General features: G+C 51.6%; 1 protein-coding gene across 20 annotated transcripts in view; it reads right to left on the reverse strand.

The window, feature by feature from the left end:
• ADGRE2 (adhesion G protein-coupled receptor E2) overlaps positions 1 to 20234 on the reverse strand; it is a 48861-nt gene extending 28627 nt beyond the window's left edge. For 6 of the 20 annotated variants that reach the window (XM_055235518.2, XM_063616262.1, XM_063616260.1 and 3 more), the window contains exons 1-14: positions 19944 to 20234; positions 17328 to 17378; positions 17011 to 17127; positions 15176 to 15331; positions 10021 to 10152; positions 9272 to 9418; positions 8698 to 8844; positions 8564 to 8610; positions 8359 to 8436; positions 7470 to 7647; positions 4015 to 4122; positions 3431 to 3654; positions 2744 to 2917; positions 95 to 292 (exon numbers count right to left, since the gene is read on the reverse strand). In XM_055235518.2, coding sequence (XP_055091493.1) covers positions 95 to 292; positions 2744 to 2917; positions 3431 to 3654; positions 4015 to 4122; positions 7470 to 7647; positions 8359 to 8436; positions 8564 to 8610; positions 8698 to 8844; positions 9272 to 9418; positions 10021 to 10152; positions 15176 to 15331; positions 17011 to 17127; positions 17328 to 17378; positions 19944 to 19965 — 1779 coding nt within the window. In that variant the 5' untranslated portion in view covers positions 19966 to 20234. Of the gene's footprint in view, positions 1 to 94; positions 293 to 2743; positions 2918 to 3430; positions 3655 to 4014; positions 4123 to 7469; positions 7648 to 8358; positions 8437 to 8563; positions 8611 to 8697; positions 8845 to 9271; positions 9419 to 10020; positions 10153 to 15175; positions 15332 to 17010; positions 17128 to 17327; positions 17379 to 19046; positions 19056 to 19943 lie in introns of all 20 variants that reach the window. The other 14 variants (XM_063616273.1, XM_063616270.1, XM_063616271.1 and 11 more) reach the window with 9 other exon arrangements.
• Positions 20235 to 24254: the final 4020 nt, after the last annotated feature.

Below are 24254 nucleotides of genomic sequence, written 5' to 3' on the forward strand. Positions count from 1 at the left end.
GCCATTATGTTAAGGAATCAAATGCCGCATCATTCCATGAGCCAGCATGCCCTGCATCAAGGAAGGGAGCGCTCTGGAACACCGCTGTCAATACCTTGTGTCTGGTTTGATCAATTGCCACGAGGAAGAGGAGGTGGGCCAGGAAGAGGCAGAGCGAGAGCTGCAGATGCAGGGAGGTGCTGGTGTTCTGGATGGCTTTGCACAGGAGGAAGGTGAGGGCTGCCAGGAGGAGGCACAGCAGAGAGACGCTCAGCCCCACGTAGGTGATGATAGTCAGCACGGGGTCCTCCTCCTGGGATGGAGAAAAGAAGGGTTCACAGTGATGCTTTCCTGCCCTGGGGTAATGACCCCACCACCATTTAAAATTTTTATTTTGGCATAGCAAATTCAAGAATGAGGGAGCCAGGTAAATTTGTGAAGATGTCACCAATTTAATTTGTTAAGGTGTCACCTGAGCCTCTTGGGTGGCTGGGAATACAGGTGTAGTCATGTAGGTGGCAACAGGCGTGCATTATAGTCATTATAGCATGGCACCATGCCCTGATAATTTTTTTTTTTTTGACAGAGTCTTGCTCTGTCACCCAGGCTGGAGTGCAGTGGTACGATCTCTGCTCACTGCAGCCTCCGTCTCCTGGGTTCAAGCAATTCTCGTGCCTCAGCCTCCCAAGTAGTTGGGATTACAGGCACGTGCCTCCACGCCAGGCTAATTTATGTATTTTTAGTAGAGACAGGGTCACACCATGTTGGCCAGGCTGGTCTTGAACTCCTGACCTCGTGATCCACCTGCCTTGGCCTCCCAAAGTCCTGGGATTACAGGCGTGAGCCACCACACCCGTCCTAATTTTTTTTTTTATTTTTGTAGAGACAGGGTCTTTCTGTGTTGCACAGGCTGGTCTCAAATTCCTGGGCTCAAGTGATCCTCCCGTTTCAGCCTCCCAAAGCACAGAGATTCCAGGTGTGGGCCCGTTAGGTTTTGAAGGGAAGGTGAGGGTTAAAGAAAGACAGAGAGTTGGCAGCTCTACAGCAATGCAGGTTTATGTCTGGCACGAGACCTGTGGAGGGGGGAGCTAGCTTCGTGCCAGAACCCACTGCCACTTACAGGCTGGGGTAATGACAGGTCTGGGCAGGAGGGGCTGGGTGGTGTGGCTTGCTGCCTGGGAGGATATTGATAAGATGTTCTTGTGATGGAAAACAAAAGGGTGGTTTGGCCCTTTCTCCCTCAAGATATGATAATGATGTCCCTTGGATCTACTCTATGTGATGAGATAAGAAAGTCAGGTGGGCGAGGCGTGGTGGCTCACGCCTGTAATCCCAGCACTTTGGGAGGCCAAGGCGGGTGGATCACTTGAGGTAAGGAGTTCGAGACCAGCCTGGCCAACTTGGTGAAACCCCATATGTAGTAAAAATACAAAAATTAGCCGGGCATGATGGTGCGTGCCTGTAGTCCCAGCTACTCAGGAGACTGAGGCAGGAGGATCCCTTGAGCCCAGAAGGTCAAGGCAGAGTTTACCCTGGGTGAACCAGACCTAATCAGATGAGTCTTTACAAGATCTGGGCTCTTCCTGGAGAATCAGATTCAAAACTTGTAATGGTTAATACTGGATGTCAACTTGATTGGATTGAAGGATACAAAGTACTGATCCTGGGTGTGTCTGTGAGGGTGCTGCCAAAGGAGATTAACATTTGAGTCAGTGGACTGGGAAAGGCAGATCCACTCTTAATCTAGGTGGGCACCATCTAATCAGCTGCCAGCGTGGCTAGAATATAAGCAGGCAGAAAAATGTGAAAAGAGAGACTGGCCTAGCCTCCCAGCCTACATCTTTCTCGCGTGCTGGATGCTTCCTGCCCTCGAACATCGGACTCCAAGTTCTTCAGTTTTGGGACTCGACTGGCTCTCTCAGCCTGCAGACGGCCTGTCGTGGGACCTTGTGATCATGTGAGTTAATAGTTAATAAACTCCCCTTTATATATACATATATCTATATATATAGATCTATCTATCTATCATCTATCTATCTATCATCTATCTATCTATCTATCTATCATCTATCTATCTATCTATCTATCTATCTATCTATCTATCTATCTATATTTGAGTCAGTGGGTTGGGAAAGGCAGATCCACTCTTAATCTGGGTGGGCACCAACTAATCAGCTGCCAGCGTGGCTAGAATATAAGCAGGTAGAAATTATCTATCTATCTGTCTGTCTGTCTGTCTATCTATCTATCTATCTATCTATCTATCTATCTATCTATATCTATCATCATCATCTATCTATTCCATTAGCTCTGTCCCTCTAGAGAACCCCAACTAATACAAAGCTTAAGAGGGATTCCGCGTGCAGGAAATTTTTTTCCTTGTCCTCCAGATAGGAATGCTAGAAGTTTGCCAGAGGGTCGTGTGAGAAGGGATGTGAGTGGCCTCTAGGAACTGAATGTGATGCCTTCCTGACAGCTAAGAAAGTGAGACCTCAGTCCTACAATCGCAAGAAACTGAATTCTGCCAGCAACCAGGGAGCTTGGAGAAGGACCTCAAGTCTCAGATGAAATGGCAGCCCTGGGGGTGGGATGACATGATGATTTCAGTCTTGTAAGACCCTGAGCAGAAAAGCCATCTTGCTATGCCAGGTTGCTGAGCCATAGCTGTGAGATAATGCCTATATTTTTTAAAAAGGCTGCTACGTCTGTGGGGATTTGTTACACAGCAATAAATGCAGAGTGCAGCCCCTCCTAAGGGTCTCACCTGCACATCGTAGTGGGCCATGAGGATGGCAAAGCTGCTCAGGTGGGTGCAACGGCAGATGGTGCTGGTGTCTCTGGTGCCTATCGTGCTGCAGCCTGTGGTGGCCCAATGACCACATCCATTCTGGCCATGCTCCCAGACGACACAGAGTACCTTCTGTCTCGGGATCACTGACTGCAGGAACAGAACACAGGTGTGGGCTGGGCATGGCAGCTCACGCCTGTAATCCCAGCAATTTGGGAGGCTGAAGCAGGTGGATTACTTGAGGTCAGGAGTTTGAGACCAGCCTGGCCAACATGGTGAAACCCCATCTCTACTAAAAAAAAAAACAAAAATTAGCCGGGTGTGGTAGCACACACCTGTAGTCCCAGCTACTAGGGAGGCTGAGGCAGGAGAATCGCTCGAACCTGGCAGGCGGAGATTGCAGTGAGCTGAGATCGTGCCACTGCACTCCAGCCTGGCTGACAGAGCGGGACTCTGTCTCAATAAAAAAAAAAGAACACAGGTGTGAGCTGGTGGGTCTGATGCTCAGAGATGCTTACCCAAAGCTGGCTTGGGAAGGACTGACTTTCCTGGGGAGATAATGTACCCGTAACAGAGACCCCTGAGCTCCAGGGCTGAGCTGAGCAGCAAGGCTACGCCTGGACTCAGACTATTCACCCACAACCCCACCCCACCAGCACTCACATGGTGGGAGAAGGTGAAGGTAACTGGGGAGCTGAGGTTTTGGGTGTTGTTGTTGCTCAGAAAGGCGGAGATCACATCTGAGAGCAGGATGGGGGAGCCATCCTGCAGCAAGCCCTGGTGTGTCTCATGCAGAACCACCTGCTTCTCAGGTTCCAGGACCAGGGGGGCCTCAGCCAGCAACTTGTCCATCCCTGGAATGGAGACAAGGCCCACCACAGAAGGGCCTGCGGGGCGAGGCCAAGGTTGAATCTTGGAGTAGGTTGAATCTCTGGGTCCACACCAGAGTTCCTCTGCCCTGCACAGAACTTTCTACTCAGATGGGCTACCTTCCTTTGGCTTCACCCCTCCCACACTTTCCTTCAATCTTTAGTTCTATGTGTATCACATCCTGCAGGACGAGGCCACAGTTAATATCTCGGGGTCCCCAACAAGGTCCGTTCCTCCTCAGCTGGACTCTCCTATTACAGCCCCACCCCACCCACCCCACACTTCCCTTTAATCTTTAAATCTCTTATTTTTCACATTCTTGGGCATCTTGTCCCACCATGAAGCTTCACTGACCACCTCCCCATCTCAGCCATTACCTGGGTCACCAGATTTCTGTGCCAGATTCCAGTTCAGCTGCATCACTGCCAGATTCTGTCTCAAGGTGACATTCCTGTCTACTTGCTCCTGCACCTCCAGGGACAATTCTATGAGTTGTGGGAATTATATAAGGGGAATTAGGTTAGGAATCGTGCCTGCAGTGGTTGATATACTATGACTTAATATATATACTATATACATATATAGTCTGAAGTTACAAAATATCAGAAGAGAATAGTGTGAGCAACTGTATATCTGCAAAGTAGATAACCTAGACGAAATGGACACATTCCTAGTGACACACAAACAACTGAAACCAACTCAAGAAGAAATAGAAGATCTGAACAGACCTATAACAGATTAAATCAGTAATCAAAACCTCTCAAAACTAAGAGCCCAGACCAGATGACTTCACTGGTGAGTTCTACCAATAGCTTAAGAAAGAATGAACATGAATCTTTTACCTGTTTAAAAATATGGAAGGGGAGGAAACACTATTTAAATAATTTTATGAGGCCAATATTGCTCTGATAACAAAACCAGATGAAGACATCACAAGAAAATAAAATTATAGACTAATATTTCTTATGGACATAGATGCAAAAATTTTCAGCAAAAATATTAGGAACACATTTTACCAAGGAGACTCAAGACTTATAGGAAAGTTTTTTGAGTATTTTTTTTTTTTTTTGAGACAAATTCTCACTCTGTTGGTCAGGCTAGAGTGCAGTGGCGTGATCATAGCTCACTGCAGTCTCCTGGGCTCAAGCAATCCTTCCACCTCAGCCTCCCAAGTAGCTGGCACTACAGGTGCTCACTACCACACCCAGCTAATTTTTAAATTTTTTGTGGAGATCGTGTTTCAGTATGTTTCCAAGGCTGGGCTTGAACTCCTGGGCTCAAGCAATTCTCCCACCTTGGTGGCCTCTGACAATGTTGGGCATGAGCCACTGCTTCTGGCCTACAAAAGTGTTTGAAAGAAATAAAAGGCCCTCTCTAAATGGAAAGACATCCTATGTTCATGGATTGGAAGACTTTCTATTGTTAAGATAACAGTACTCCCCCAAAGTGGTCTAGAGACTCAATGCAATCCCTATCAGTATTTTAGCCTATTATTACTTTGCAGAATAAGAAAAGTTCATCTTAAAATTCATATGGTGTTGTAAGGAATCCAAATACCCAAGAACAATCTTGAAGAAGAACAACAAGGTTGGAGAATTCACACTTTCTGATTTCAAAACTTACTACAAACTGACAGTAATACTGGCATAAGAATATAACAGAATAGAATTGAGAGTCCAGGAATAAACCCATCCGTCTTCTGGTCAGTTGATTCTCAGCAAGGGGTGCCAAGACTATTCAATGGGGAAAAGAATAATCTCTTCAACATATACTGCTGGGATTACTGGATAGTAACATGCAAAATAAGGAAGCTGTAACCCTAGCTCACACAACCAACAAAAATTAACTCAAAATAAGCCAGTGACCTAAGCTTAGAAGCTAAAACTAGAAGACCTAGGAGGAAACAGGGATAAATCTTCCTGGTCTTGGATGTGGTAATGAATTCTTTTTTTATTTTTATTTTTGAGATGGAGTCTTGCTCTGTCATCCAGGCTGGAGTGTAGTGGCATAATCTCGGCTCATGGCAACCTCCGTGTCCCAGGTTCAAGCAGTTCTCTTGCCTCAGCCTCCCGAGTAGCTGGGATTACAGTCATGTGCCAACACATCTGGTTAATTTTTTTTATTTTTATTTTTAGTAAGGACAGGGTTTCGCCTTGTTGGCCAGGCTGGTCTCGAACTCCTAACCTCAGGTGATCCGCCCACCTCGGCCTTCCAAAGTGCTGGGATTACAGGTGTGAGCCACCGCCCCCGGTCAATGAATTCTTAAATATGACACCAATTGCACATGCAACAAAAGAAAAATTAGACAAATGTCTTCAAAACTTAAAACATCTATTCATTAAAGTGAAAAGATAAGAAAATGAAAAGACAATCTACAGAATGGGAGACAATATTTTACAAATCATTTATCTCAGATGATCTGCTATCAGGATATATAAAGAATGCTTACAACTGGACAACCAAAAGACAAACAGCACAATTAAAAATAGGCAAAGGATTTGAATAGACATTTCTCCAAAAATGACATGCAAATGGTGAGCAAACACATGAAAAGATGTTAAACATCATTGGTTATTAGGGAAGGGCAAATCAAAACCACAATGAGGTATCATCTCACTGGTGAAGCAGTGTAAATACCCAAGTTTCACGGTTTCACACCAGGGAAATTGAGGACGTGGACACATAAGAAGTTAGTTTAAGAGTGGAGATTTAATAGGTGAAAGAAAAAGAATAGCTCTGGCCGGGTGCAGTGGCTCACGCCTGTAATCCCAGCACTTTGGGAGGCCGAGGCGGGAGGATCATGAGGCCAGGAGATCGAGACCATCCTGGCTAACACGGTGAAACCCCATCTCTACTAAAAATACAAAAAAATTAGCCGGGTGTGGTGGCGGGCGTCTGTAGTCCCAGCTATCCGGGAGGCTGAGGCAGGAGAATGGCGTGAACCCAGGAGGCGGAGCTTGCAGTGAGCCGTGATCACGCCCCTGCACTGCAGTCTGGGGGACAGAGCACGACTCCTCCTCCTCTCCTCCTCTCCTCGTTCTCTCCTCCTCCTCCCCTCCTCGTTCTCTCCTCCTCCTCCCCTCCTCCTCTCCGTCTCCTCCTCTCCTCCTCTCCTCCTCTCCTCCTTCTCTCCTCCTCTCCTCGTTCTCTCCTCCTCCTCCCCTCCTCGTTCTCTCCTCCTCCTCCCCTCCTCCTCTCCGTCTCCTCCTCTCCTCATCTCCTCCTCCTCCCCTCCTCGTTCTCTCCTCCTCCTCCCCTCCTCCTCTCCGTCTCCTCCTCTCCTCATCTCCTCCTCCTCTCCTCCTTCTCTCCTCCTCCTCTCCTCTCCTCCTGTCCTCCTCCTCCTGTCCTCTCCCTCCTGCCCTCTTCCTCCTTTTTCTTCTTCTCTTTCTTCCTCTTTATCCTCTTCCTCATCTTGCCCTCCTCCTCCTCCTTCTCTTCATCTTCTTCCTCCTCCTCCTCTTCGTCTTCTCTTTTTTGAGATGGGGTCTTGCCCTGTAAACCAAGCTGGAGTACAGTGATGCAATCGTAGTTCACTGCAGACTCAACCTCCTGGGCTCAAGTGATCCTTTCACCTCAGCCTCCCAACTAGCTGGGACCACAGGTGTGCCATCACATCTGTCTAATTTAAAAGATTATTTTTTTTTTTGTAGAGATTGAGTTTTGCCATCTTACCCAGACTGGTGTGTATTTCTTTTTAATCTTTTATTTTAGTTTGTCGATGAGAGTAACACTGATATACAGGTGTGGTCACTTGGCTCTGGTGGGACTGGGAAAGGAAGGAGACAGAAAACATGCAGAGCTGGAGTCAGGGACAGACCCAGGGACGTACCTGTGCCTGCAGGATAACTGAAGTTCAAGAGCCCTTCGGAAAGGTTCTTGCTCAGGCCTCTGAGGACATCCTCTAGGCCATCCAGCAGGTGACTGGCCACACAGTGCTGCTGTAAGCGGGGCAGGGTCTCCAGGTCCCCAGGGGCCTCCAGCAGCTCATCCAGCGCCTGTAAGATGCTCTAGAGGGATGTGGACACAGACCTAGTGAGCCATGGGCCAGAGGGCCTGTATGAAGACTCTAACCGCTCAGCCCCAGGGAACAGATCCTAGAGACTGTCTATCTGGGGGATAAAGATGGCATTGGCGGCTGGGCGCTCACGCCTGTAATTCCAGCACTTTGGGAGGCCGATGCAGGTGGGTCACAAGGTCAGGAGATCGAGACCATCCTGGCCAACATGGTGAAACCCCGTCTCTACTAAAAATACAAAAATTAGCTGGGCGTGGTGGCGTGCACCTGAAATCCCAGCTACTCAGGGGGCTGAGGGAGGAGAATCGCTTGAATCCGGGAGGCAGAGATTGCAGTGAGCTGAGATCACCACCACCACTAAACTCTGGACTGGTGACAGAGTGAGACTCCGTCTAAAAAAAAAAAAAAGACATTGGATGAGATTCCCTAGGTGATCCTTGACCCCGATGTATGGCCCCTCAGAGGCCAACACTTCTCTGCAATATCAATGCTGACCTAAACCCGAAGTCCAGGGAAAGCAAGAGGAAAGATATTAAGTGCACTTGGGTGTCCAATAGCTTCCACCAGCCCTGAAAGATGCCGGGAGTCAGACCAGCATCCACTGCATTGGGGCCCATCCCCTCCCAGACCCAAACTGCCCCAGGCCGCTGTGGGATGCAGCCAACTTCCTCCCCCGCCCCGTTGCCCTGGGTCCTGCCCTTACCCGGATGGAGCTCTCGGCCAAGCCTGGCTCGTAGTCTCTGCGCAGATCCTGGACTTTGTCAAAGAAGCGGGAGAGGCTCTTGGGAGAGGACAAAAGAGGGGGTTAGGGAGCCTCTCAGGTGAATGGGGAGCTCAGGGCAAAGGGTGCAGACAACGAGCTGTGTGGATGGAGTTCCTTCTTCCTGGTCCCTGTGGGGGCCACTCACTTGGCTGTGGACTCCAGGGGGCGGGGTCCAGGTGGGGAAAGTCATCTCTGTAGGGAAAAAGACAAGCGGCTCATTAGGGGGGAGTGTGTCGGTGTGTGTGTTGGGGGTGGGGAGCTTCTAGGGTCAGGTCATACCTTCGCAGACAGTGTCCTTTTGGTTATTCGGGATTCCGTGTTTGGGCTTCCAGCCTGGGCGGCAGCGGCAGCTGTATGAACCCAAGGTGTTGAAGCAGACGGTGGAGTTGTCACACTGATGCTGCCCAGAGCTGCACTCGTCCACATCTGAGGACAGGAAGAAGGGGGTCAGGCCCTGTCCCAGCCTGGAGAGGGTCCTGTCTCCTGTCTGTGCCCCCAGCTCGTTCTTCCCGGCATTAGTGCCCCCCTTGGAGAGGTGGACGCTAGGTTATGGAAGCGTGGAGAGGCCTGGGCACAGCAGGTGGGCCCCGTGCAGATGTGCAGGTTATGAATATGGTGAAAGGCCCTCCTCGCAGTGAGTCATCAGCTGTTGCCTGAGGTTCCCCTGATCCTCCCCTCTGAGTACCCCAGCTCCTTCCGGAGGACCCCTGCTCTTTTCTCATCTAGACTCAGAACAAACGCCTGGCACAGCCGGGCACCTCCAGCGCTCAGTCTGCGTGGTTTGTGTGGGCGCCGTTGAACATGTGATCAGATGTTTGTGGGTCTCTGGGAATGTGGGATCTGAGCTCTCGACCTTCACAGACGGTATTGTTTGGGCCATTGGGAGACCCCGGAATCGGTTGCCAGCCTGGGCGGCAGCGGCACTGATAGCTGCCCACGTTGTTGAGGCAGTGGGTGGAGCTGTGGCACGGGTTTTGTCCGGAGGTGCATTCATTCACATCTGAGGACAAAGCCAGAGGGTCAAACTCTGTCCCTGACCAGCCCGGGCCTGCCCTCCACTCTGCACCCACTTCCCTATCTTTTCATTGCCCCAGAATGAAGACCATTATTGCACGTGCTGCCACTTGGTGACCTTCAACTTCACCTTCAAAGCATCTTATAATGGTCTTCCTACCAGGTGGGCACAGCAGGGACCATGGTCCCCAGTTTATAGGAGGTGAAACCAAAAGGGAAACTGAGTCATGGGAGCTAGACTTCCATGACTAAAAACTAAAAACTCTCATCTGCTCCCTCCCTGGTCATAGAGGAGGTTCCCCTTCTTAGAACTGGAAGTGACACCTTCTTCCACTAGCACCTGACAGATGAGGAAGGGGTGAGGTCTGGGGGCCCACAAGGGCACTCCAAGCCCCGAAGGCCCTGCCGCCTCCCTGCCGTGTGGCGGGACCTTCCTGGGAGGTGAATCCTTAGGCAGGGGCTTAGCAGGTCCTTGACTTTGTGGGAACCTGTGGCTCTTCTCCCTCCTCCTCAGCTGCTTTGCAGGACCTGCCTCAGCTCCATCCCCAGCTCCCGTCCAGCCTCACAGCGTCTTCCTGGGGCCTCTACCTGTGCAGAGCTTCGGGTCCTCAGGTTTGATCTTGAAGCCAGGCAGGCACTGGCAGGTGTAGCTGCCGAGAGTGTTGACGCAGGTGCCGTAGCTTTTACAGAGCCTTGGGTCCTGCTGACATTCGTCCACATCTGCAAGAGGAAGGAGAGGGTGAAGGATGCCCGTAGCTGTGAGCAGCTTTCAGGGCTGAGGGTCCACCATGTTTCCTGGCACGGAAGCATCTGGAAGGCACCACTGCCTCCTCCCTTTTCCAATCCACACAGAGGCATCCTATGGTGAGGGTGGTGGCTCAGGCCCTCTGTTGTCCAGATGTGGCTGGAAGCAGCCAAGTCTTCCCCTTCTCCTCTGCCTTCCTGGGCAGCTCCAAGCTGGGGTGTCCCAGCCATCTGTGTCCCAGCCTGAGGATTCCGGGCAAAGGCCAGGGTGGGGCCTTCCTGAGAACCAAATGCAGGGGACATGCCGTGTACCTGGGCAGGACATGTCTTGGTTCCAAACAGTGGCCCTGGGCCTGACTCCCCCAGGACGGCAGCTGGCTGGCCAAATTCTCAGAATCTTGGTGGCCCTAGCAGGATGGCGCTCTCCCATCCACACTAGATCTGAGAGCCCAGCTTCACGGGCATGGACCAAGACTCCTCCCTGAGCCAGGGCCCCCGCGATGCAGCGTGATAGCAGGGGTGGGGAGAGCGAGGGTTGATGCGGGACAGGCTAGGGCTGCCCGAACAGTGGGCACCAGGCTGGGGTGGACAGCGGGGGCTGATGTCCAGCCAGGCAGCCCCGAGTCTACAAAGATGCTTTTTTCTGATCCCCAGGAAGGGATCTATGGATATGGAAATAGCAGGAGGTGGTGAGAATCCACATCTGAGCAGAGCCGGCCGTGAGCGGGGGCTTGTGGCTAGAGAGGGCACAGGTGCCGATGGGTGAGGGGTGGCAGATGTATCTGTCCTCTCATCCCTTGTCATTCCACCAGGGACAGAGACCTGTGGGCCCTGCTGAATGGGGTTCAAGCTTCCATCTCTCTGTCCTTGAGTGGTCCAGACCAGGAGTGACCATGGGAGAGGATCAGGCCTGGGGCGACGGCCCCCAGCCTCTAGTCCAGGCTAGAGCCGCTCCTTTCATCCAACCCTCTGAGTGTGGTTTTTTTTTGTTGTTGTTGTTGGAGACAGCGTCTCTGTCTGTCACCCAGGCTGGAGTGCAATGATGTGATCTCAGCTCACTGCAACGTCTGCCTCCCAGGTTCAAGCGATTCTCCTGCCTCAGCCTCCTGAGTAGCTGGGATTACAGTTGCACACCACTGCGCCCGGCTAATTTTTGTATTTTTAGTAGAGGCAGGGTTGCACCATGTTGGTCAGGCTGCTCTCGAATTCCTGACCTCAAGTGATCCTTCCACCTTGGCCTCCCAAAGTGCTGGGATTCCAGGCATGAGTCATGGCGCCCGGCCCTCTGAATCCATTTGTGGGGTCCATGTCACCCTGCCCACACCTGGCCACAGCATCCTCCCAAGCTTTGGTCACTGGAGGTGCGTTCAGGCCCAGGAATTATCAGGGTGGGTCAGGGTGGAGCCTTGGATGGGGAAATGGATGAGGGCTAAACGGCCAGGAAGGCAGTCAGGAGGCATCTTCTCCAAGCAAGGTTGTTGGCTGGAGACAGTTGTCCTGTCCTTGAGATTCCCTCCTCCTGAGTTTCTGGACAGGGTTTTGGGGTTCATTATGGTAGGGTTGGGTGTCAGAGGGGTTCCCGGTGTGGCTGAGCTCATGTGAGCCCCAGTGGCAGCAAGTCTCATCCTGGCAGTCCCCGGCGATGGCGGAGAGGATGGAGACTGTACTGGGATGCACCACCACACTCCTCCATGTCATGAGCCCATGAAATATCCCGAGTGCCAGCCCCCTTTTGTTTTATGCAAATAAGATGCCAGATGGGCAGGGGGATGTTCCAAGCTTCCGAAGTGGCCCCCTGTGGAGGGTCCCCAGTCTCAGGGTTGGGACAAAGACAGGTGATCAGGTGTCTAGGATGGCCCTGAGACGCCTGGAGACAGTGGGGTGAGGAGTGGAGGGAGCCACCCGAGGTCTCTGGCCTGGATGTCAGAGGCCCCATGGGCTGTGACACTGGGTGCACGTGTCCTCAGGTGCAATAGCGAAGCCTGGAGTGCCGAGGGTTAAAGGGAGGGGCCCAGGCCCCTCTGGGCTTCTCACCTCTGGTGATAGGTCCTGCTCCAAACCAGCAGGCTGCTGGCTCCATCACCTGCCTTGATGTCCGTGGAGGTCCCTCTATCCCCTCAGCCCTGCTGTCCACGTCTCTGCCCAGCTGCCTGACTGAGTCCCCTTCTCTCAGCCCAGGCCTGTTTCTAACACAGCAACACACCTCCTCCATAACCACAACCACCATCCCATGCAAGGGGCTCATAGCAGCGGGTGGGTAGCAGCCCTAGCCGGGGCACCCTGGGAGGAAACCATGATCACCAAGTACAGTTGTGCAGGTTGCTCGCTGCACAAAGGTATTGGGCCAATGAGATGAGCAGGGGCTGAAAACCAGCCCACTCTTTGTTAAATGTGTCCACCGGGAGAGGGGGATCTCTTTCCAGTTCACATGAAGACTCTGTCCTCTGGCCAAGTCACATGCATGTGGGGTAACACGATGTCCACTCGAAAGGGGCCCCTGGGGACTAGCAGTGTGGCGGACAGAAGCCTCCTTCTGGGCTCCACGCAGGTGTACGTCCCAGGTACGTGCATCTCTGCCTTGTCCCCCACCCTACCTCCCTCTTTGTCCCTCTGCGCTCTGCCTGAATGCAGGGCAGGAGGGGTGGGGCTGGGATCTGGGCTGCAGGCCCTTTCTTCTCTCTGTAGTCTGAGTCTCATCACCTCCCACCTCTGCGCCACTCCTCTTCCTGATCTCGGTACCCTGCACTAACTCCCTCTCTTTGAATGAGTCGCAGCTCCCAGCTGCCCACCTCTGGCTCCCATCTGCCCCTGCGAATCCTGGAAGCCCCTCCCCTGCACAACCAGCTTCCCTGGAAGATAGGCAAAGCCTGGAGTCCCAGTTTCTCCTGGCCTGGGCTGTGGCCTCAAGCAAGACCATAGCAAAGGCTGTGGCTTCTGTGCAGGGTTAGAGCCTTGCAGCTGCTCTCTGATCTCACACCCTATGGATACCCATCCTGGGGGCGCATCAGATCAGAATTACAATAAAATCCCCAATAGCTATTGCTGATAGAGCACATTCTGCAAGCCAGGAGCTTTTAAGTGTTTTTTTTTTTTTTTTTTTTTTTTGAGACAGAGTCTCGCTCTGTTGCCCAGGCTGGAGTGCAGTGGCACAATATCGGCTCACTGCAACCTCCGCCTCCCGGGTTCACGCCATTCTCCTGACTCAGTCTCCCGAGTAGCTGGGATTACAGGCGTGAGCCACCGTGCCCAGCCTTTTTTTTTTTTTTTTTGAAATGGAGTCTTGCTCTGTCACCTAAGCTGGAGAGCAGTGCTGTGATCTCGGATCACTGCAACCTCTGCCTCTCAGGTTCAAGCGATTCTCGTGCCTTAGCCTCCTGAGTAGCTGGGATTACAGGCATGCACCATCACACCTAGCTAATTTTTGTATTTTAGTAGAGACGGGGTTTCACCATGTTGGCCAGGCTGGTCTTGAACTCCTGACCTCAGATGATCCACCTGCCCCAGCCTCCCAGAGTACTAGGATTTCAAATGTGAGCCACTGTGCCCAGCCTGTTAAATACTCTTGTAGGTAAATGCCATTACTCCCCTTTTACAGATGGGAAAACTGAGGTGCAAGGTTAAAATAACTTTTCCAAGGTCTACATTTAACAAAAGTCAAAGCTACTTTTGTTTTTATCTTTAAAAGATAAGGACTCAGCCTGGGTGTGGTGGCTCACAGAGTGAGACTGCGTCTCAAAAACAAACAAACAAACAAACAAAACAAATAAAAGATAAGGACTCTTTCTTCCTCTTGTCTATATTTTTGTTTTTGTAGAGATGGGGTCTTGATACGTTACCCAGGCTGGTCTTGAACTCCCGGCCTCAAGTGAAGTGATCCTCCCACCTTGGCCTCCCAAAGTGTTGGGATTACAGGCGTGAGCCATGGCACCCGACCTGTTTTTTTTTTTTTTGAGACACAGTCTCACTCTGTCGCCCAGGATGGAGTGCAATGGTGCGATCTCGGCTCACTGCAACCTCCGCCTCCCAAGTTCAAGCGATTCTCCTGCCTCAGCCTCCCGAGTAGCTGGTAGCTGGGATTACAGGCACGTGCCACCACGTCTGGCTAATTTTTGTATTTTTAGTAGAGACGGGGGTTTCATCATGTTGGTCAGGCTGGTCTCAAACTCCTGACCTTGTGATCCACCTGCCTCGGCCTCCTAAAGTGTTGAGATTACAGGTGTGAGCCACTGTGCCTGGCCAGTTCTTTTTTCATGTAATGTTTCTAATTTTTTTAAATCCTGCCTCCAAGAAAGCTTTGGTTTGATTTTTTTCTTTTCTTTTCTTTTTTTTTTTTTTTTTGAGACAGGATCTTGCTCTGTCACTCAGGCTGGAGTGCAGGGGCTTGATCATGGCTCACTGCAGCTTTGACCTCCCAGGCTCAAGCAATCCTCCCGCCTCAGCCTCCTCAGTAGCTGGGACTACAGGCGCAGGCCACTATGCCTGGCTAATTAATTTTTTTTTTTTTTTTTGGTATTTTTTGTAGAGATGGGGTTTCACCCGCTTGCTCATGCTGGTCTCGAACCCCTGGGCTCAAACAATCTACCTGCCTTCGCCTCCCCTTTTATAGGGGTGGGGTCTTGCTATGTTGCTATGGGCTGGTCTTGAACTCCTGGCCTCAAGAGATCCTCTCGCCTCAGCCTCCCAAAGCGCTGGAGTTGCAAGCATGATAATATTATCACATCTCACATGTGGACAGCGGTTTCTGAATAAGTATCCTGGCCACTGTCATACACTTGGTTATCAGGATTTGGCCCAGGCAGCTGGTCCCAGAGTCAGCCCTTAATCCTCACATCACGCTGCCTCTCTGGGGTGGTGGGGTAGGTACATGCACACCTGTCCCATCTCAGACCCCAGGCACTGACCCTATAACCAAGGCCCTGCTCTCTGGATGCTGCCAGAATGGCTCTGGTGACCCCAAACCTCATGGATGGAGAGTCAGAGGACGTGGGGTGCTTCTTACCTTGACATGTGTTCTCACTGTCATTCTTGAATGTTTTTGCCCCAGAAGCAAGCTCATATCCCGGGCTGCACATGCAGTGGTAGCTCCCCTCTAAGTTCCTGCAGTCTGCGAATTTTCCGCATGACACTTCCGATGGTGATGCACACTCATTGATGTCTGGAACACAACAGGACAGGGAGTCACCTCCCAAAGATGTGAGTTCCATCAGGGCAGAGACCCCAGTCCTGACTCCCCAACATGGGGCCTGTTGCTTAGTATCATTTGGAAAGAATCTCAAGTTGCACTGCACAGGCTGTACTGCAGCTGGAGCAAGCCATTCCTGAAGACCACACTTGATCTCAGTTCTCTGGCTGGCATCCTAGATTTGGACACAGTGAACAGTGCTGAGGTGTGGGATGGACAGGAAGCTCCACATCCCCATCCCCAGTCTTTTTGTAAAAATTTAAACCCCATGGCGGCCGGGTGCAGTGGCTCACGCCTGTAATCCCAGCACTTTGGGAGGCTGAGGCAGGTGGATCCCCTGAGGTCAGGAGTTCGAGACCAGCCTGGCCAACATGGCAAAATTAGCCGGGCATGGTGTTGCATGCCTGTAATCACAGCTACTTAGGAGGCTGAGTCAGGAGAATCACTTGAACCTAGGAGGTGGAGGTTGCAGTGAGCCGAGATCGGGCCACTGCACTCCAGCCTGGGCAACAGAGTGAGACTCTGTCTCAAAAAAAAAAGGAAGAAGAAACTGAAGGGGGAGAAGTAAGAAGTGAATAGGCATGGCTTCCTGGAGAGAGAGAAGCTGGGTGCTCAGGAAGCGGGAGTCTGTGCCTCAGTTTACCGTTAAGACTGGGAAGGGGGTATATTCTGGCCATGGATTTTTTTCTCCCTTATTTTTCTTTCTTTTTTCTTTTTTTTTTTTTTTTTTTATGAGACAAAGTCTTGCTCTGGTCACCCAGGCCAGAGTGCAGTGGCTCAATCTTGGCTCACTGCAACATTCACCTCCCAGGTTTAAGCGATTCTTCTGCCTCAGCCTCCCGAGTAGCTGGGATTAGAGGTGACCGCCACCATACCCCGCCCCAGCTAATTTTTTGTGTTTTTAGTATAGAGAGGAGGTTTCACCATGTTGGCCAGGCTAGTCTCGAATTCCCAACTTCAAGTGATCTGCCCACCTCGGCCTCCTGAAGTGCTGGGATTACAGGCATGACCCACCGTGCAGGGCCTATCTCCCTCCCTCCCTCCCTCCCTCCCTCCCTCCTTTCCTTCCTGTCTGCCTGCCTGCCTGCCTCCTTTCCTCTCCCTCTGCCTCCCCCTCCCCTTCCAACTCTCCCTCCCCATCCCCCTCCCTTTCCCCCTTCCCCCTTCCCCTCCCCTTCTCCCTCCCCCTCCCCCTCTCCCTCTTCCCCTCCCTCTCCCTCTCCTTTCCTTTCAGAGACAGGATCTCATTCTGTTGCCCAGGCTAGAGTGCAATGGTGCAATCATAGCTCACTGCAGCCTCAAACTCTTGGGCCCAAACAATCCTCTCCTCTCAGTCTTCTGAGTAGCTGGCCTCCAGGTGTGTGCCACCATGCCCGGCTATTTTGCATATTTTTTGTAGAGACAGGGTCTCTCCATGTTGCCCAGGCTGGTCTCAAACTCCTGGCCTCAAACGATCTGCCCGCCTCAGCCTCCCAAAGTGCTGGGATTACAGGCGTGAGCCACCGCCCCTGCCCTCTTTTTCTTTTCTCTGGCCATGACGGTAGTCTGGAAGGTAAGGCTGTGGCCCCTCACAACAACCTCTGTCCCCCACTGGCACTGGGCAATGCCTCATAACCGCGGATGTCCCCTGCACTGCCCTCAAGCCTCTGTACCGTCACAGGTCTCCGTGGGGGTGGTGATGATCTCAGAAAAAGAGCTGAACCCTGGATTGCAGCGACAGGCGGTGGCATTGACACACGAGGAGTTCTGAGGGCACCACCGGGCACAGCCTGCAAGAGCAGGGAGCACGGTCAGAAGGTGAGGGGCAAGGGGATCCACAAAAAGGGGGCCCTGGGGGCATGGGACAGGGCACTAAGTTTCCCGTGCTCAAGGCCTCTCTTTCCCTGGGCTGAAGGGGGCTGGGCGGGGGTCCAGGGCCCTCCCCAGGCTCTGACTGTGGACTGTGCTTTCTGCTTCCCAGCAGACTCACCCCTGGAGTCCTGGGTTTCAGCTCCCAGCAGAGTCAGCCAGATACAGAATGCTGCAACAGAGAAAGGAAAGCGGGTCAGAGGGAATCCCAGGGTGGGAAAGGAGGCGTAAGGGTGATGCATTTTGTGGGAGGAGGATGCTGACCCCTCTCAGGCTCAGATCTTGTCTGTTGTTCAAACAGAGTGAGCAGATGTCATGTCCCACTCAGATGCTCAAAGCCAGAGAGTCTGTCACCCTGTCCTCATGGGGGTGGGTTTTGTTTTGTTTTGTTTTGTTTGACACAGGGTCTCGCTCGGTCACCCAGGCTGGGCTGCAGAGATGTGATTATAGCTCACAGCAGCCTCCAATTCCTAGGCTCCAGCGATCCCCCTGCCTCAACCTCCTAAGTAGCTGGGACCACAGGTGTGCACCACCATATTTTAAATTTCCTTCCTTCCTTCCTTCCTTCTTTCCTTCCTTCCTTCCTTCCTTCCTTCCTTCCTTCCTTCCTTCCTTCCTTCCTTCCTTCCTTCCTTCCTTCCTTTCTTTCTCTCTCTCCCCCCTGCCTCTCTCTCTCTTTCTTTCTTTTTGAGGCAGAGTCTTGCTCTGTCGCCCAGGCTGAAGTACAATGGTGCGATCTCGGCTAATTGCAATCTCTACCTCCTGGGTTCAAGCAATTCTCCTGCCTCAACCTCCCAAATAGCTGGGACTACAGGCACCCATCACCATGCCTGGCTAAGTTTTTGTATTTTTAGTAGAGATGGGGTTTCACCATATTGGCCAGGCTGGTCTTGAACTCCTGACCTCGGGTGATCTGCTGGCCTTGGCTTCCCGAAGTGCTAGGATAACAGGTGTGAGCCACGGCTCCCAGCTCAAAAATTTTAAAATAATTTATTTATTTTTATTATTTATTATTTTTTTGAGACGGAGTCTCCCTTTGTCGCCCAGGCTGGAATGCAGTGGTGCAATCTTGGCTCACTACAACCTCCACCTCCTGGGTTTAAGTGCTTCTCCTGCCTCAGCCTCCTGAGTAGCTGGGACTACAGTCATGAGCCACCACGCCCAGCTAATTTTTGTATTTTTTAAGTAGAGATGGGGTTTTACCATGTTTGCCAGGCTGGTCTCAAACTTCTAACCTCAGGTGATCTGCCCCTGGTGGCCTCTCAAAGTGCTGAGATTACAGGCATGAGCCAGCATGCCTGGCCAAAAAAATTAAAAACAATTTAAAAAATTATTTTAGAGACAGAGTCTGGCTCTGTTGCCCAGGCTGATCTTGAACTCCTGGCCTCAAGCGATCCTCCCGCCTCAGCCTCCTGAGCTTGGCTTGGGGGTGGGCTTTAAGGAACTGAAGAGTAGGGAAGGGCCATGAGCCTGGTGGGGGTCTCAGCTCCAGCTGCTGCTCTTCTGACTTGGGGGGTGTCTGGTGTGCCTGAGCATTTACTGCCATCTTCATTTCTTTAGGTAAAAATGAAGGCATGGTCAGGCACAGTGGCTCAGGCCTGTAATCCCAGCAGTTTGGGAGGCCCAGGTGGGCAGATTACCTGAGGTCGGGAGTTCGAGACCAGCCTGCCCAATATGGTGAAACCCGGTCTCTACTAAAAATACAAAACATTAGCTGGGCTTGGTGGCAGGCTCCTGTTACCCAACTACTTGGGAGATTGAGGCAGGAGAATCGCTTGAACCCAGGAGGCGGAGGTTGCAGCAAGCTGAGATCATGCCACTGCACTCCAGCCTGGGCGACAGAGCAAGACTCTGTCTCAGAAAAAAAAAAAAAAAAAAAAATTGATGGCGCTGGATCCCCCAGGCTCTAAGACGCCCTGGACCCACATGCTTCCTCAGGGACACAGGTGCACACGCCACAACCGCCGCCAGCCCTGGCGGCCCGTCCTGAAACCCAGTGGTGATATTTCACCCCGGGCGCCCCTCCCACAGGAAAACGCTGTGGCCGCCTGTTGGGGTGCATGTGGAGCTGCGGTTCCCAGGGCTCAGGGGGTTCCCCTTCCCAACGCATGTCCTGGGGGACCCTCCTCAGGTCACCAGGGGCTTTAGAGATGGGGACCTAGGGATCTCCTTGCTGTTCACCAGAGAGAGAGACAGACAAAGAGGCAGAGGTGGAGAGAGAACAGATTAGAGAGATAGAGAGATTGAAAGAGAGACAGAAGAAGAGAGAGAGACAGAGAGAGAGACAGAAAGAGAGGGAGAAGCTGGGGGTATCCTGCAGTGGAGAAGTCCTGGCCTCTATTTTCCCCGCCCCCCCGCCCCGCTCATGTCTTTCTATGTGCTATATTAAGACCAGTGGCTCTGGGGTCCCAGCACTCACTTTTTGCCCCTTTCCTTCCCCCATGCCTCAGTTTCCCCTCTTAGGGAGCAGATGCCAGATTGGCCCCAGTAGAAAGCTTGAGGATCCCTCCGGGCAGGGTAGCAGGCTCCGAGAGCACCCTGGAGTTCCTGCCGGGGTGGGGGGTGCCCAAGCACCACCAGCCCCTCTCGCCGTGTGCCCGTGAGTGCCTGCTTGACAAAGTGGCTTCCTCCATCGCAGGCCCCACAGACACCAGCGGCGCCTCCTGTTTCTCAGACACAGCCAAGGGGTCCCGCTGGAGCTTCCTCGCCCCTCCTAGCGGGGCCCCAAAGTACTTACCGAGAAAGACGCGGCCTCCCATGGTTCGAGCTGCCGGCAGGAGCAGCAGGGGAAAGAGTGAGTGGGACAGGGCTGTCCCGCCTCCACAGGCTGGGCAGTTGTGCGGGCTGTCTCGAGGCCAGGACTTTATGAAGGAGGGGGTGCGGACAGCCGCTGGCCCAGGGCCCTCCCCGGAACTGGCGGTGCAGCTGGAAGCCAGCAGGAAAGTGCAATAAAAACACAGACCCAGGGGCGCTGCACACACACACACACACACACACACACGTGCACTCGCTCAGCAAGAATGAAGTGCAACCTACTTTAAAAAACCCTCTGCTAGAGTTTCCACCATGTGGCTCTGACGAACCCTCTGGCCTCTGTGTTGGGGCTGGCTGCTCCGCAGGGGAAGGTGTGGCAGCCGGGCGGGGCGGTCTCGCCTGGGGCCACTTGGCTCTTCCCTGGGCAGGCGCAAAGGGGTCTTGTCAGAAATAGCTCTGGGCGCCCACACTGGTGGGGCTCGCCCTGTGCCCAGAGCTTTGGCATGCCAGAGTTGGCAGAGCCTGCGTCCCAACTGGCAGTATCTTCCCCTGCCGTTTTCCAGATGAGGAAACTGAGGCCAGGTACAGAGGCTCACACCTGTGATCCCAGCACCCTGGGAGGCCGAGGCAGGAGGATCGCTTGAGCTTAGGAGTTTGAGACGAGCCTGGGCAACATGGCGAAGCTCTGTTTCTTTTTTTTTTTTAAATTAATTAATTAATTTTTTTAGACTTTAAGTTCTAGGGTACATGTGCACAACGTGCAGGTTTGTTACATAGGTATACATGTGCCATGTTGGTTTGCTGCACCCATGAACTCGTCATTTACATTAGGTATTTCTCCTAACGCTATCCCTCCCCCAGCCCCCAACCCCCCCGACGGGCCCCGGTGTGTAATGTTCCCTGCCCTGTGTCCAAGTGTTCTCATTGTTCAATTCCCACCTATGAGTGAGAACATGTGGAGTTTGGTTTTCTGTTTCTGTGTTAGTTTGCTGAGAATGATGGTTTCCAGCTTCATCTATGTCCCTACAAAGGACATGAACTCATCCTTTTTCATGGCTGCATAGTATTCCTTGGTGTATATGTGCCACATTTTCTTAATCCAGTCTATCATTGATGGACATTTGGGTTGGTTCCAGGTCTTTGCTATTGTGAATAGTGCCGCAATAAACATATGGGCACATGCGTCTTTATAGTAGCATGATTTATAATCCTTTGGGTATATACTCAGTAGTGGGATTGCTGAGTCAAATGTTATTTCTAGTTCTAGATCCTTGAGGAGTCGCCACACTGTCTTCCGCAATGGCTGAACTAATTTACACTCCCACCAACAGTGTAAAAGCGTTCCTATTTCTCCACACCTGTGATCCCAGCACTCTGGGAGGCCGAGGCAGGAGGACTACTTGAGCTCAGGAGTTGAGACCAGCCTGGGCAACATGGCAAAGCTCTGGTTCTTAAAAAAAAAAAATTATCTGGGCTTGGTGGCAGACATCTGTGGTCCCAGCTCCTACGACTCAGGAGGGTGAGGCAGGGAGGATCACCCGAGCTGGGGAGTTTGAGGCTGCAGTGAGCTATGATGGTGCCACTGCACTCCAGCTTGTGTGATAGAGTAAGATCCTGTGTCAAAAACAAAAAGAAAGAAAGAAAACTGAGGCATTACAGTGTCCACATAAAAGCCCAGGGAGGGAGAAGGGGCCCTCTTCCGATGCCAGGCAGGTGCCAAGAAGAGAAGCTTCACCGCACAGAGCAAACTCCCCCGGGATCTTTCTGGTCTTTCTAAGCCAGTTTCCCCCTGTGGGAAACTTATATTTCAGAGGCCCCTGGGCACTTCGTTAATCAACAGAGAATCATGTGATAGGAGGGTTCTTTCCTTTCTGGATAAATCACATGATTAGCTTGTCTCTTGAGCTACGTAATCATTTTTTAAAATGCTATATATTTTTTTTTAAGAGATCTTACTGTGTCACCCAGGCTGGAGTGCAGTGGCACCATCACAGCTCACTGCAGCCTTAAACTTCAGGGCTCAAGGGATCCTCCTGCCTCAGCCTCCTGAGGAGCTGGGACTACAGCTGTGCACCATCACGCCTGGCTAGTTTTTTCCTTAAGTGTTTTTTTTTTTTTTTTTTTTTGTAGAGATGAGATCTCGCTATGCTGCCAAGAAAATGCTATTATTTATGGAGCACTTAATTTGTACCAGGTCTGGTCCAAAGTGTTTTTTTTTTAAATCTATTTTAACTCATTTACTCCTTAAAACATCTGCAATGATGTTGTTATTCCCATTTGACAGAGGAGGAAACTGAGGCACAAATGACTCACCCAGCTGAGAAGATCCACAGGTGGGCAGCCCAGCCCCGGAGTCCCTGCGATGAGCCCAGGGGACAGTCTCTACTGGACACTAACATGTCTTTAGCGCCTCCATGACCCTGAGGCTCAGCAGGCGTCTGTATCCAGCCAGGATTCAAGGACTTGGTTTTGTGTTCCTTATATTCATATTTATTTTTAGGTTTCCCTACTATTTGGGGCAATGAGGAGGGTTTTTCAGTGAGGATGCCGAAATCAAGTCTCCTTGTTACATGAATAAATTCAAGATGCAGAAGTGATGAATGCTAAGGAAAATATAGTTCAATTGTTCAAAGGGGGAGATTGCGGCAATGGGGAAAAAAAGTCACTAATGACTGAAGTCAGAGAACTATTGTCCTGGGAGTAACCAAACATCCCCAGTCCTGGAATTTACCCCTTCCTGTCCCGGGCTCCTGTGGGGGTGGCCTGGGCTGTGGGGGATGGGAATGAACACCACCAGAAGCTGGAATGAGAGAGGGCCAGACCAGCTCTGGAGGGATTTTGCCTTTTTTTTTTTTTTTTTTCTCGGAAAGCCAGAAACCCCAGCTAGAACCCCAGGGCTCAATGTCCCTTCTCTGCAGATCTGATGGGCAGGTCAGACAGCTGGCGTCTGCAGAATCTCAGGGAGGCAGCGGCGATTCCTGATGTCAGGGATTGTCCCTACACCCCTTCAAGGTGATCATCGACACTTTTAAATTTTATTTTATTTTACTTTATTTTAGAGACAGACTGTGGTATTGCCCAAGTTGGAGTGCAATGGTGCCATCTCACTCACTGCAACCTCTGACTCCTGGGTTCAAGAGATTCTCCTGCCTCAGCCTCCCAAGTATCTGGAATTACAGGTGCAAGCCACCACGCCCGGCTAATTTTTGTATTTTTAGTAGAGATGGAGTTTCGTTATGTTGGTCAGGCTTGTCTCAAACTTCTGGCCTCAAGTGATCTGCCTGCCTTGGCATCCCAAAAGTGATGGGATTACAGGCGTGAACCACAATGCCCGGCCTGAAACATTCTTTTTAAATTTTTATTTTATTTATTATTTTTTTTCCTGAGACAGTCTTGCTCTGTCACCCAGGCTGGAGTGCAGTGGAGCTATCTCGTCTCACTGCAATCTCTGCCTTCCGGGTTCAAGCAATTCTCCTGCCTCAGCCTCCCGAGTAGCTGGGATTATAGGCACCTGCCATCGCATCTAGATAATTTTTGTAGTGGAGACGGGGTTTCACCATGTTGGCCAGGCTGGTCTTGAACTCCTGACCTTGTGATCAACTGCCTCGGCCTCCCAAAGTCCTGGGATTACAGGCGTGAGCCATCGTGCCTGGCCCTGAAACACTCTTACCCTGAATAACCTCAGGGTTCACTCCCTTCTCTCTTCAGTTTTTGGCTGAAACGTCTTTTGACCTACATGCCTCATCCAAAACGTAAACTCCTCCCATCCTCAGCACTCCGAAACCCTTCTTGGCTTTTTTTTTTTTTTTTTTTTTTCCAGATGAAGTCTCACTCTGTCACCTATGCTGCTGGAGTGCAGTGGCTTGATCTCAGCTCACTGCAAGCTCCCAGGTTCAAGTGATTCTTCTGCCTCAGCCTCCCAAGTAGCTGGGGTTACAGGCATGCAACCACCATGCCTAGCTAGTTTTTTGTATTTTTAGTAGGGACAGTTTCACCATGTTGGCCAGGCTGGTCTCGAACTCCTGTCCTCAAATGATCCACACGCTTCAGCCTCCCAAAGCGCTGGGATTACAGGCGTGAGTCACCATGCCTGGCTGCTTTCTTGAGTCTCTCCAGTACTTCTCACCATCTCCCTTCTTCCCTTGCAACCATCTGCGCACACGTTGCCATGCTTGGCTAACTTTTCACTTTTTTTTTTTTTTGTGTGAGGGGGACGGAATCTTGTCCTGTCATCCAGGCTGGAGTGCAGTGGCGAGATCTCGGCTCACTGCAACCTCCACCTCCTGGGTTCAAG

Source organism: Symphalangus syndactylus, chromosome 13 (assembly GCF_028878055.3).
Source record: "Symphalangus syndactylus isolate Jambi chromosome 13, NHGRI_mSymSyn1-v2.1_pri, whole genome shotgun sequence".
NCBI classification, from domain to species: Eukaryota; Metazoa; Chordata; class Mammalia; order Primates; family Hylobatidae; genus Symphalangus; species Symphalangus syndactylus.